The 12,161-nt window shown below is 30.8% G+C and overlaps 1 protein-coding gene across 1 annotated transcript; it reads left to right on the forward strand.

Annotated features, from left to right (window-relative positions):
• The first annotated feature begins 7,702 nt into the window (after positions 1 to 7,702).
• Positions 7,703 to 11,911, forward strand: LOC106342600 (homeobox protein BEL1 homolog). Its single transcript, XM_013781573.1, has 4 exons — positions 7,703 to 8,961; positions 9,636 to 10,027; positions 11,033 to 11,093; positions 11,203 to 11,911. The coding sequence occupies exons 1-4, from the start codon at positions 8,143 to 8,145 to the stop codon at positions 11,710 to 11,712; spliced, it is 1,782 nt and encodes a 593-aa protein (XP_013637027.1). The 5' UTR covers positions 7,703 to 8,142; the 3' UTR covers positions 11,713 to 11,911.
• Positions 11,912 to 12,161: the final 250 nt, after the last annotated feature.

Genomic DNA, 12,161 nt, shown 5'->3' on the forward strand with positions numbered 1-12,161 from the left:
GTGTCGATCGACGATCCTATAGGGATATCGATCAATACACCTTTCGCTCTGTCGATCGATTATTCCATAATGATATCGATCGACGTGTTTCTAGTTAAGCTTTATGCGCGGGTTGAATGAATGCTTACTAAGCTCGCTAGATCAGCTCTCGCCTTACTCATAGCAAGAAACTTAGCTCAGTTAGAATGTTTTCAGGATGAGAATGAAGCTCTCGCTTTTATCTATCAATCCTAGGGCAAGTTCTAGGTAGCTAATCTAGAGACAGACATTAATGAACAATACTAATGACAATTACCACAACTCAGCAATCTATAGTTGGGGCTAATCCCTCCTAACCTATTTAAACCCTAAAATCTAACAATGGAACTACTCAGACATGACTAGGCAATTCATAACAACAATTAGGTAAGAAAACTTCATTAGAATAGTAAATAGATAGTTCCAGTCACAAATTATAACTTTTGATCTTCTCTCCTATCTATTAAAATCCTAGAAAACCTTGCTGTGAAAATAATAAAACAAGAAAAGCACACTTTGCCTCTAACATGGTGGCAAAGCTTACATAATTATGTTAAAACTCGTCAGGGGTAATCTTGTAAATTGGTGAAGACTTGGGCTTCAAGTCGGCTGTGACCAAACGGGATTTCTGCGCGCTTCGCCGTCGATCGATGTCAAGATATGAACATCGATCGATTATTACTCTCCAATATCGACCGATGGTCAAGCTCGATGGTCATCTCGGGTACTTGCTCCAAATATCTTCAGAATGCTCCAAAATCATCACTTATCTCCAAATCACTTCTGATCTTATAAATATAATAAATAAACACTATAATATAATAATTATTAGTAAAAACACCTATAAACCATGGATGAAAATGGGTCAAATCCATGGTCTATCACAAAGCACAACAACACAAAAACTTAGTAAAATTTGCTAAAACTAAGAGAAGAGACTTCTCAAGAAGCCTTAGTCAAATTCACAAAAGATCAAAACTGAATTTTAAGCGAAAGTTATAATTTTATATCTCATGGAAGTTAAAAATTGTATCTTATGAGGAAGACAACACAAACACAGAACATCAACTTAATAAAACAAAATCATCGGAGAAGACTTCTTATGAAGTCTTCTACAAGTCTTCTATGAGGAAGACTTACAGGAGACTTCTCCGTTTAGCTAGAAACATTATTAAACATCAATGTTTGTAACTTCATAATTATCACCAATTAAGTTATAAATTCGATCAGTAGTCCCAATATTGACTAATAAACATGAATTAGCAAAAAGATATTAAAAATTCATTTTAATTTTGGATAAATTTGAAGTTTAATAAAGATTACGTAGAAGACTTCTTTTGAAGTCATCCACGGAAGACTTCAAAAGATGTCTACTCTATGTAGACTTCAAAAGAAGTCTTCTATTTAGGTCATTTTTGCAATTGCAAATTTACGAAGGAAGACTTCTTAAGAAGTTTACTCTACAGAAGACATCTTCGAAAGTCTTCCTTTGTAAATATTGGCTTACTTTTGAAATTAATTTTTTTTCGAAATTTCCAGAGAAGACTTCTTTAGAATTTGACCGAAGTTAGTCAGAATTTTGACTTTTTCTAGAAGACTTCTAGGGAAGTCTACCTGGAGAATACTTCAAAAGAAGTCTTCTCTAAGTCTTCCGGAAGTCTTCTCAATGTCGCAAGAAGTCTGCTGGGTTACTTTTGCAATTAACTATATTTGACTTTTCGAGAGAAGACTTATTTAGAAGTCTTCCGTCAGATGACTTCTCTGGAAGTCTTCTCTCGCGGGCAAAGGTTTGACCAAAAACCCAGAATTAAACTTGAGAAGACTTCTCATTGATATTAAATGCTTTACTATTATGTTTCATTGCAAAAGTAACCCACGCAGACATCTTCTGGCATTGAGAAAACTTAGGGAAGACTTTCAGAAGACTTGTGTAGAAGTTTTCTCTAGGAAGACTTCCATAGAAGTCTTCTACAAAAAATCAAAATTTTGACCAACTTCGGTCAAATTTAAAAGTAACATGTTTAAAAGTAACATGTTTAGAAGTCTTCTCTGGGAATTTCGAAATTTTTTTGTTTACAAAGGAAAGTTAGAAGACTTCTAGGGAAGTCTTCTATTAAAACACACACAAAAGGTCAATTGCAAAACTAATCTATGCATTGACCAGAAGACTTCTAAAGAAGTCTTCTTCGTCGAACAGATCTGAAAAATAAAATGTTGTTCGCGATTTCATACCTTGAACTCGTGAGATGACTTGCGTGGTTTCTCCAATCACCTAGAACTTCACCAAAACAGTTACCTACTCGTTAATCACCAAGAATCGTGAGCTTATGAACCTTACATAATTTGTAATCAAAATCTTTAGTTTTTTTGATGAATTTTGAGAGAAAGTGTAAGATATGTGGTTTGTGTGGATAGGAAATGAGAAAGGATGAGAAAAATCGAAACTTTAGGGCATTAACACTCTCAATTTGGTAGTTCATGGTGGTTGAGGTATTGATGTTAATGGCAAAGTTGTAAATATTTGGTGAAGATGAGGATGGTAAAGTTAAAGCCTTATTTTCGAAAAAAAAAAAAGTAATGGCATTTTCGTGAATAACTAGAACTTCTAGCGTGGATAGGACAAAACAAAGTTTCAGAAAAAGCATAGATTATTTTTGTGTTTGACTTGAAATTTTGAGTCAGTTTTAAAAGAACCAAAAAAAAAAAAGAATATTAAGTTTAGAAGAAGGTAACCGTTGCTACCAAAGACTGGTTGCTGCACACAAAACCAAATAAAAATTGATGAAAAAGATGAAACTATAAGAGAAAGAGAGAGAGAGGGAGAGAAAATAAAAGAAGCTTAGTTGCCATGATTTAGAGGTTGATTGTTCGTGGTTTTTGTTTTAGCTTTTGGTTTTTGCTTTTGTAAAAACCATTTTTTATCCAATCAAGTTTTAGTTTTTAGTTTTAGTTTTTGCAAAAACCATTTCACTTGCCAATCAAGTTTCTTAAAAATAGATTTCCTAAAATTTAGGGAAACTAGTTTTTAAAAATTTCAACTAATTTGTGAAGAAAAGCCAAAAAGCAAATTTTGTGGGTTTTCAATATAAAAACGAATTTTGTTTATTTTGTATAAAATACTATATTTTAATTAATTAATAATTAAATAAATAATATTTTCATAACAATAAAATTCCCATACATTTTTTATCATTTAACATTAATGTAAAATAATTTATGTGCTTCATATATGTAAATAAATATAGATAATTTTAGTATTAGTTGTAGCCAATTATTTATTAATATCTATAAATAAAATTATTGAATAATTTTAATAATTATTATACACACTAAACAACAACTAAAAATTATAAAATTTAAAATATTTTATTAATACAATATATTATATTAATTTGAAAAAATTGTCGTTCAAGTTCTAAAAAACAAAAAAAAAATTTTATGTAATTTATAGATAGTTTATTAATTATATTTAAGTATAATACTTCAAAATAAAATAATTTAAAACATGGTAATGTTTTTATTTTAAATAACAACCACTATGTTTTGATAAATTTTAATGGTAATTTTAAAATATTTTATTACTATTTTTTATTATTTTAAAACAATGTATTGCTTATTTTATGAAAAAAATAAGAATACAACAAAACCAAAATTTAAAAACTAAAAACCAAAAACCAAAAACCAAAAACTGAAAATTAAAAACCAAAACTAAGAGTTAAAAACCAAAAACCAAAATCTAAAACCAAAATCTAAAAACCAAAAACTAATAAAAACAATCATCACCTTAAGAGTTATATAAATGACACAATTCACGTTTGAAGTGGTGGAGTGACTTGAGAAATTATAGGGATTTAAGTTTTTACAGTTTAAAAATCGTTAAAATTCTTTTTGGTTTGATAATTTAAAAAAAAAATATTGGCCACAATAGTTGTTTAGTTTCTTGATTTACTTTAATTAGTTTTTACTTTTTTTATATAGTCCACATGGCAAAATAGAATTGGTTGAGTCACTTGTACGGAAGTATATAAGGGATACGCATCGGTTTTATTGTTTTGATGTGAAATATATATATATATTTATATGAAAAAATGAATGCCTTATACTTACCACCAATATAATTGACAAAAAAAAATTTCATCAGTTAGATTGACAAAAATCCAATCCATAACAAGTTTTACAACACGGAAAACGCACCTTAATGGAATTGAATTCTAGTTGAAAACCCGTATAAATAAATATTTAACCACGTGGCGAAAAACACTTCCACAATTAATAATATATTCGTTTATATTTTATAGGTTATATTTCACGTCAGATTTGAAAAGTTTGTACATTTATTTAGTGATTTACGATGATATTGATTGTTTCAAAACACTACTAACACATTCATAAAAAAACACTACTTACATAAAAATAGATGTTACAATAATATTTATTTACCGCAAATTAAAAGTTTTCTGTGTGAATTTGTATAACCAAATTTTTTTGATGGAACCATAACATAACATCGCATTTGCATTAAATATACCCTTTTATATTTATTGTAAAATGTTGATCTGTGTAATTAGTTTAGACTATGCCATCACCTATACTTTATAATTTTCTTTTGTTTCAAATTTATTTATCTCAAGCTCGTTAAAAATAGATGATTATACATTTTGTTTAATAATATGTTCTTAGAGAAACGGGCGCGTGTGAGATGGTATATCTAGTTCTTTTAATGCGTGTATGTATAAGAATTGGAGAAAATATGAGAAAAAGAAAATGGTCCCATGAAAGAGGAAATAGATGCAAAATTTTGGTGGAATTAATATACAAAAAAAAAATAAAAAAATATAGAAAAATAAAGAAGAAACAAAAAACAAAAAATAAATGGAGGACCACTTAAACACATCTCATGAACAGTCCCTTAGTTTAGGAACATTTATTAACACCATCACATACCAAATTCATAAACTATTAGTTTTGATTATGTAAAACCATTTTTTTTTTATAATTCTTATCATGTGATTTTCTGATGATCTGGTCTAATAGTTCTATATAATTTAACAAATCTAGCGTATTTGCTATATATTAAATATAAATGATTTAAAAAAAAAATCCTGAGTTAGACAATGGATTTCTAGTTTCTTGGCATGAACATGATGTAAGATATACTACAATTAAGCAAAATACATCAATATTCTGTTTCACAAATAATATCAAACTTTTGCTATATTGTTGGTTATATAAGTTATAATCAAATTTTCCATTTATAAGAAAACTGATGGTTTATCCATCCAGTGAAATAAATAATCCTTTTGAGTGATTCTATTAATATTGTGTGGTTAAATAACTACAAACACAATGTTTTGTTTGTTTCTTTATGCATCTTTTAATGTCCTCTTTTACAAATCGGTTTGACGTTTACTAATCAAAGATTATTCTACTCAAAAAGCTATTCTAATAATTAATTAATTTATGTGGAAGCTTCGTTTGTCCAGTGGTCTGAGCAAATGTTCATTAATATTTCTATACCAGGAGGTCTGCGTTTCAATTCTCGGAAAAGGCAAATTATGCAGAATATTAGAAAAAAAGGCTTATAAGAGATGTTCGGCATGGCGCAAGGTGTACCGTCAGGAATGGATATCAAAAGACGAATCGGGTGCTGCAATCAGACGGAATCCTTATAAGATAGGTAGAATTGTCGACCGTAGTATCGACTTTGTAACGTTTTTCTCGTAGTTTGTAATAGCATAATTAACCATTGTTAAGAGAAAGTTTAATTAACTTATTAACATATATTCTGTTATTTTAAAATCAAATATGGACACTGTAAGGGTTCTTTACTACTAGTTTAGACGGGACTACGTACAGATTGCTATTAAAAGTTTTATATATATCTATTTATTGATATAGTTAATAACTATTGTTAAATCAGAAGAGAATTGCCACACAGACATATCTGAGAAAAGCCTGAACTCAACTTCCACTTCTGGTTTGATCTCTTGGGATTCGTACTCGTTTATTTTTCTACCTCTCCATCCATAAACAAACACGTATATATATATCTTAATTCGTTTGTTAATTTCTCAAAAAATCAATATAGTTAACTTTTTAGTGATTGACAAATCAATTTAAACTAATACTAGTTATTATGTAACAGTCCTATAGTTTAGTTATATTTGTAGCGAAGAAATTACACAATTTTTTGAGTAGGAAATAGTCTACTCAAAGTGATCTAAATACACACAAACACTGTGTTTATTTGAATTTTGCCGGCGGAAACCGAAACCATTTCATGTAAGTGACAAACTCAAAAACCTTGTAATCCAATTTGTTTCATCTCTAGTACTCCATAAAATCTTTTAGTCAAAAAATAATAGTCTATTCATATGAAAAACATGTAAATATTTTTTACGAGCAAATTCTGCTGTCAAATTATTTATTTATTATTTATTATTTAATCATCAAATAAATCTGTCATACTAACTAATTTTAAGAGCAAATAAACAGAGGCATATATTTAATAATATTCTTACCATTATTTGTTTTTTTGTTCACCTATCATTATTTGTGTATAGTGAAGGATATCATTGGAAAAAATAGTAGTTAAAATTCACACGTTCACATGACTAACTAAATATATGTAGAATTATTGTTTTCAAATTATAAAATCACCGTCAATGTTCTAGTATTTTTTGGAAGACGCTAATTAAGCTTCATAATGAAATTTAAAATATATATGTGCAAAATATGTTTCAAAAAGAATACATATATACATATATATATATGTACGTTTGCAAAATATTTAATAACAAGGTTGCTTACATAAGCAAACCAAGACCACCAACATTGATATCATTGTTTGGATAACATATTAAAATGGTTTTATATATGTATACTAATATAGACAGCCGTGTTACACGTATAGGTTTTAGCAATATACTGTATAACACAATACTAACTGAGTAAATATAAAAATTATATATAATAAATAATTAAATGAGCGCAGAGATATGTCATATGACGGTTTGTAGCTAGTTTGTGCCGGTAAAGGTTCTCTAATTTAAACGTTAGTTTAATTAAATTACCTTTTTCTCCAATCGTTTGTTTTTTAAACACTGGACCAATGCACGTATACCATGATAATATAACATGTCCCGTATCATCCATCCTGTTTGAATTTTCTTGTAAGTTAGATTTCAAATTATTACGTTCTCTTTTTTTCTTTGGCATCTATTAGGCTCTTTTAATAATTGAAGGAAGAAAAATAAAGAATAGAGGGAGACACCTGTAGTATTTGACTATATTCATGGTTAGACTAGTAAATACTACGTCAAAAATAATTATTTTTTATCAAGTCATATTTCAAATATATAAATTTATAGATAAATACAAAAAATTAACCACAATTTATGTATAGTTGGAAAAAATTAATTATACTACATAGATTTGTAAATAGTGAAGATTTCTTTTTACCCAACTTGTGGTATAGAAAAAGAAAAAGATTGAACATTGATTGCTAGCTAGAGTCTATGGGAGGGTCATGATCACCTATCTTCTGATCTCGGATGAGATACCATCTGACATTTTATCTTCCTAGGTTTTATTTCTAACTTTTATTTTACCATTTTATAATATATATTTATTTTGCCTGTAGTACAAATTAACAGACCCATACTAAAAGAAAATTAATATCTTCAAAGTACAAAACAAGAGAGAGGTGAAGCCACACAATCTCTTTTTGCCTTCTCTCTCTGTTATATCTCATCTGTTTAATACTTTTATTCGTCTTCTTCTTCTTCCTCTATCGGTCCATCGTCTCCTATAATCTCTTTCTCTGTCTTTCAGTATTGACCAACGAATTGGAAGAAATAATTCATATCTTTATGCCAACTTTTTCTTAGGGTTTTAGAGCTATCTCTGTTGTTTGGGTTATGACACAAACTCTGGTTCTTTGGCTCTTTCTCATGATTTGGGAACTCAGGATATGAAAAAGTTTGCTTTTAGTTTTGTTTATTGATTCTTTTCAACTTTCTTGGAGATGGGTTCATCTAGATCTTGATGAAACCTCTTGTTTGTATCCCGAAAGGTGTTTTCTTTTTTCTTCTCTTCTTTTTGGGTTTTTAATTCTTGAGCGACATGGCAAGTGATCAGTTCCATGGTCATAACCATCACCAACAACATCAGCATCAAATGATTAATCAGATCCATGGGTTTGATGAGAGAAGCAATAATCCAACCGATCATCAACAACATCATTATAATCATCAGATCTTTGGCTCAAACTCCAACATGGGAATGATGATAGACTTTTCTAGGCATCATCAGACTGAGATCACAAGTGGAATGGATCATCATCACTATCATCACCAGACAAGTGGTAGTACTGTTCAGAATCAGCTTTTAGAAGACTTTTCTTCCTCCATGAGACTATGCAATGTTAATAATAATTTCTCAAGTGAAGTAAATGATGAGAGACCAACACAAAGACCAAGCCAAGGTCTTTCTCTTTCTCTCTCCTCCTCAAATCCTACAAGCATCAGTCTCCAATCCTTCGACCTCAGACACCAACAACAAGGGTATTCGGGTAAATCAACGGATCATCAGAATCTCCCACACAGCCAGATGATGATGTTGATGAATAGTCACCACCAAAACAACAGCAGCAATCATCATCAGTTTCAGATTGGGAGTTCCAAGTATTTGAGCGCAGCTCAAGAGCTACTGAGTGAGTTTTGCAGTCTAGGAGTAAAGGAAAGTGATGATGAAGTGATGATGAAGCATAAGAGGAAGCAGAAAGGCAAACAACAAGAAGATTGGGACGCAAGTAACAACAACAATGATCAACACGACCAATCTGCCACAACTTCTTCAAAGAAACATGTTCCACCACTTCACTCTCTTGAGTTCATGGAGCTTCAGAAAAGAAAAGCCAAATTGCTCGCCATGCTTGAAGAGGTATATATTTACTTTACTTTTTTTTTTGAACAACCTATATTTACTTTACTATCAAAACGATTCATGGGCTCGTTAGAAAATCTATTATTTTTTAGTTTGGTTTTATCTTAATTCTAAAAACGATCTTTTTACATCAAAACGAGTCATGGTCTTGTTGGAAAACTAACATATTTTTATTTGATTTCAACATATTCCTATGAAATGTAAAAAACCAACAAATCTTGTATCGAAAACATTTCATGGGTTTGTTAAAAAAGTATTTGTTTCAGGTTATATATTCATAAAATGTAAAATATTAATACCCACAAATCTTCTATTTTCGATTCTTAATTATGGTCCATATATTTTCTTAAAGATACAAATTTCTTTTATATAAAAGATAAAAAGATTCCTTTTTGTCTTCATTCCTTCATGTATTCTCGTCGAAAACAAGTTCGATGTAACTCTACGAAAATATTAACCCTTTTAATTCTTTTAAGCATTATTTCCTTTTTATATAGAACTAAAATAAAATTTATTTGTCTTTGCTTTTGATCTAATATGGAGACTCTAGTGGTCCTCATAACATCAATCAATTCCATCATCATAAGCCATAACGAGTTGTTTCTCTTACATGAATGCTCATTCTATGAATTGCATTTATACGGTGTGGTTGAAATATTTTTATTTGGCAGCTTAAAAGAAGATATGGACATTACCGAGAGCAAATGAGACTGGCGACAGCAGCGTTTGAGGCGGCGGTTGGGGTAGGAGCGGCGGAGATGTACACGGCGTTAGCGTCGAGGGCAATGTCTAGGCATTTCCGGTGTTTAAAAGACGGACTTGTGGGACAGATTCAAGCAATGAGTCAAGCTTTAGGAGAAAGAGATGAGGATAATCGTGGGGTCTCAATTGCGGCACGAGGGGAAACCCCACGGCTGAGGTTGCTTGATCAAGCTCTAAGGCAACAGAAATCGTATCGACAAATGAGTCTCGTGGAAGCTCATCCTTGGCGTCCACAACGTGGTTTGCCTGAACGCGCGGTGACGGCGTTAAGAGCTTGGCTCTTTGAGCACTTTCTTCACCCGTAAGTTACTAATCTCATACATACCCTCTTTTTATGCATAATGTACAATTATTACTCAAAACGCAAAATGCCAATATTATGACGATATGGGTTTGACTTTAGTAAAGATTTACTATTAATCAAATAGTTACAAGTTAAGTCCCTTTTTAATTAACTAATGATTGTGGAATCATAATAGTTTTAAATCAAGTCAACATACCATAGTTTGAAATTTTAAACAGAAATGCATATATATATTGATAGAATAAATAAATAATGAGTCTAAAAATTCTTACGAACTCTATTTTTTAAAAGAATGCATTTATATTAGTACATAGTTATAGGCATTTTTACCAGGATATATTGTATGTGAGCATCATATAAAAGCTACATACATTTTCATAGAGGGATGAGATTGACTTGACAAGCTGAGGATCCAATCTTCCTTAATCTGCTCATTGCATGGTAGCTTTTTTATTTTCCAAGCTGAGGATCCAATCTTCCCTTTTTTCTTTGCTTGCATCATTGGTGTGAAAGTGAGTGTACAAACATATACATTCATGTATGTATACATATCTTTTTAGATAATGCATAACTAAATATAAAAAATATTTAACTGGTGGATGAAAGACAGAAATAGAGAAAGGAACAAAGTGGATTCAGAGAGAGAATCAATGTTCTTTACCTAACACTAACAAAAAAGAGAAACTATGAATAACTCCTTGCTTTTTCTCCCCATGTTTCTATTTTCTTTTTTCTTTTTTTTTTCTTTTCTTATCCTTGTCCTTTTTATTGATATATTTATTTGATAAATTATATATTATCACATGTAAGAATTGTCTCCATCAAATTCCCAAACACTGATCAAACCATGAAACATCTTGTTAGTTTTCACCCGAACTATCCATTACCTTTGCTTCAATTTCTTTGCATCATTCTTCAATCATATGTATCCATTTTAACAAACATATATTTTATTTTACTAGACATATCATTTCTCCAAAGTAACATTTTCTTATTTTTCAGATATCCAAGTGATGTTGATAAGCATATATTGGCCCGACAGTCTGGTTTATCAAGAAGTCAGGTAAAACATAACTTCCTAAGTCTTAATATATTCCAAATTTATCTGTTTAGTAATCATACATAAATGGAATTTAATTGAGTTAATTCTACTAATGAGACCACATTGTTAGGTATCGAATTGGTTCATTAATGCAAGAGTTAGGCTATGGAAACCAATGATTGAAGAGATGTATTGCGAGGAAACAAGAGGAGAAGAAGAACAACAAATGGAGATTACAAACCCTATGTTCATGGATACTAAACCGGATCCAAACCAGATAATGCGAGTCGAACCGGAATCTTTATCTTCCGTAGTTACAAAAACTGGCCACAAAGACAACTCCAACCTAGGAACGGCTTCATTTGGGTCAACGTTTGACTTTTCATTATACAGTAACCAAGCTGTCACGTACACTGGCGAAGGAGGGGCACGTGAGGTGTCGTTGACGCTTGGGTTACAAAACGGTGGTGTGAGTTTAGCGTTATCTCCAGTGACGGCTCAAGGGGGGCCTCTTTACTACGGTAGAGACCACATGGACGGATCGGTGCAATATACATCGTCGATCTTGGATGATGATCAAGCTCAGAATCTGCCTTACATGAATTTGATGGGAGCTCAATCACTTCACGATATGGTTTGAAGAAAATTGGAATAATTAAAAGGAATCTTACACTGTTTTCAACCCGACTCGGTTATGTAACGGTTTAGTTAGATAAAAAACAAAAACTAGATATTTTAAAGATACCGTTGTCTACTTGAATTGGAATGGGTGTAGACGAAGATATTATTATATGAGTTTAGTTGGTTCGTCAATATCACTTCTTGGATATATTTAAATATTTAGAAAAATATAATATTCGATTTGAGGGTATTATTCATATCTCAATACTTTTGTTTGGTATTTATAGCAAATCAAGTTCTTATATATAGTGTATGGTCTTCGCGTGATTAATGACAAAACCTAATAGAATAAAGTTGCCGACAAAAATAATAAATAAAGAACAAATTCAATATTTGGACCATCTTGGTCGATAGCGTTCACGTGTACACTACGTATCAATTGTAAATACACAGACAAGAATACAAATA

The sequence above is a fragment of the Brassica oleracea genome, chromosome C4, assembly GCF_000695525.1.
Source record: "Brassica oleracea var. oleracea cultivar TO1000 chromosome C4, BOL, whole genome shotgun sequence".
Taxonomy (NCBI): Eukaryota; Viridiplantae; Streptophyta; class Magnoliopsida; order Brassicales; family Brassicaceae; genus Brassica; species Brassica oleracea.

Coding starts and splice junctions, on each gene's coding strand:
- LOC106342600 (XM_013781573.1), top strand. CDS start 8,143: ATGGCAAGTGATCAGTTCCATGGTCATAACCATCACCAACAACATCAG. Junction 8,962..9,635: donor TGCTCGCCATGCTTGAAGAG/GTATATATTTAC, acceptor TTTATTTGGCAG/CTTAAAAGAAGATATGGACA. Junction 11,094..11,202: donor CTGGTTTATCAAGAAGTCAG/GTAAAACATAAC, acceptor CCACATTGTTAG/GTATCGAATTGGTTCATTAA.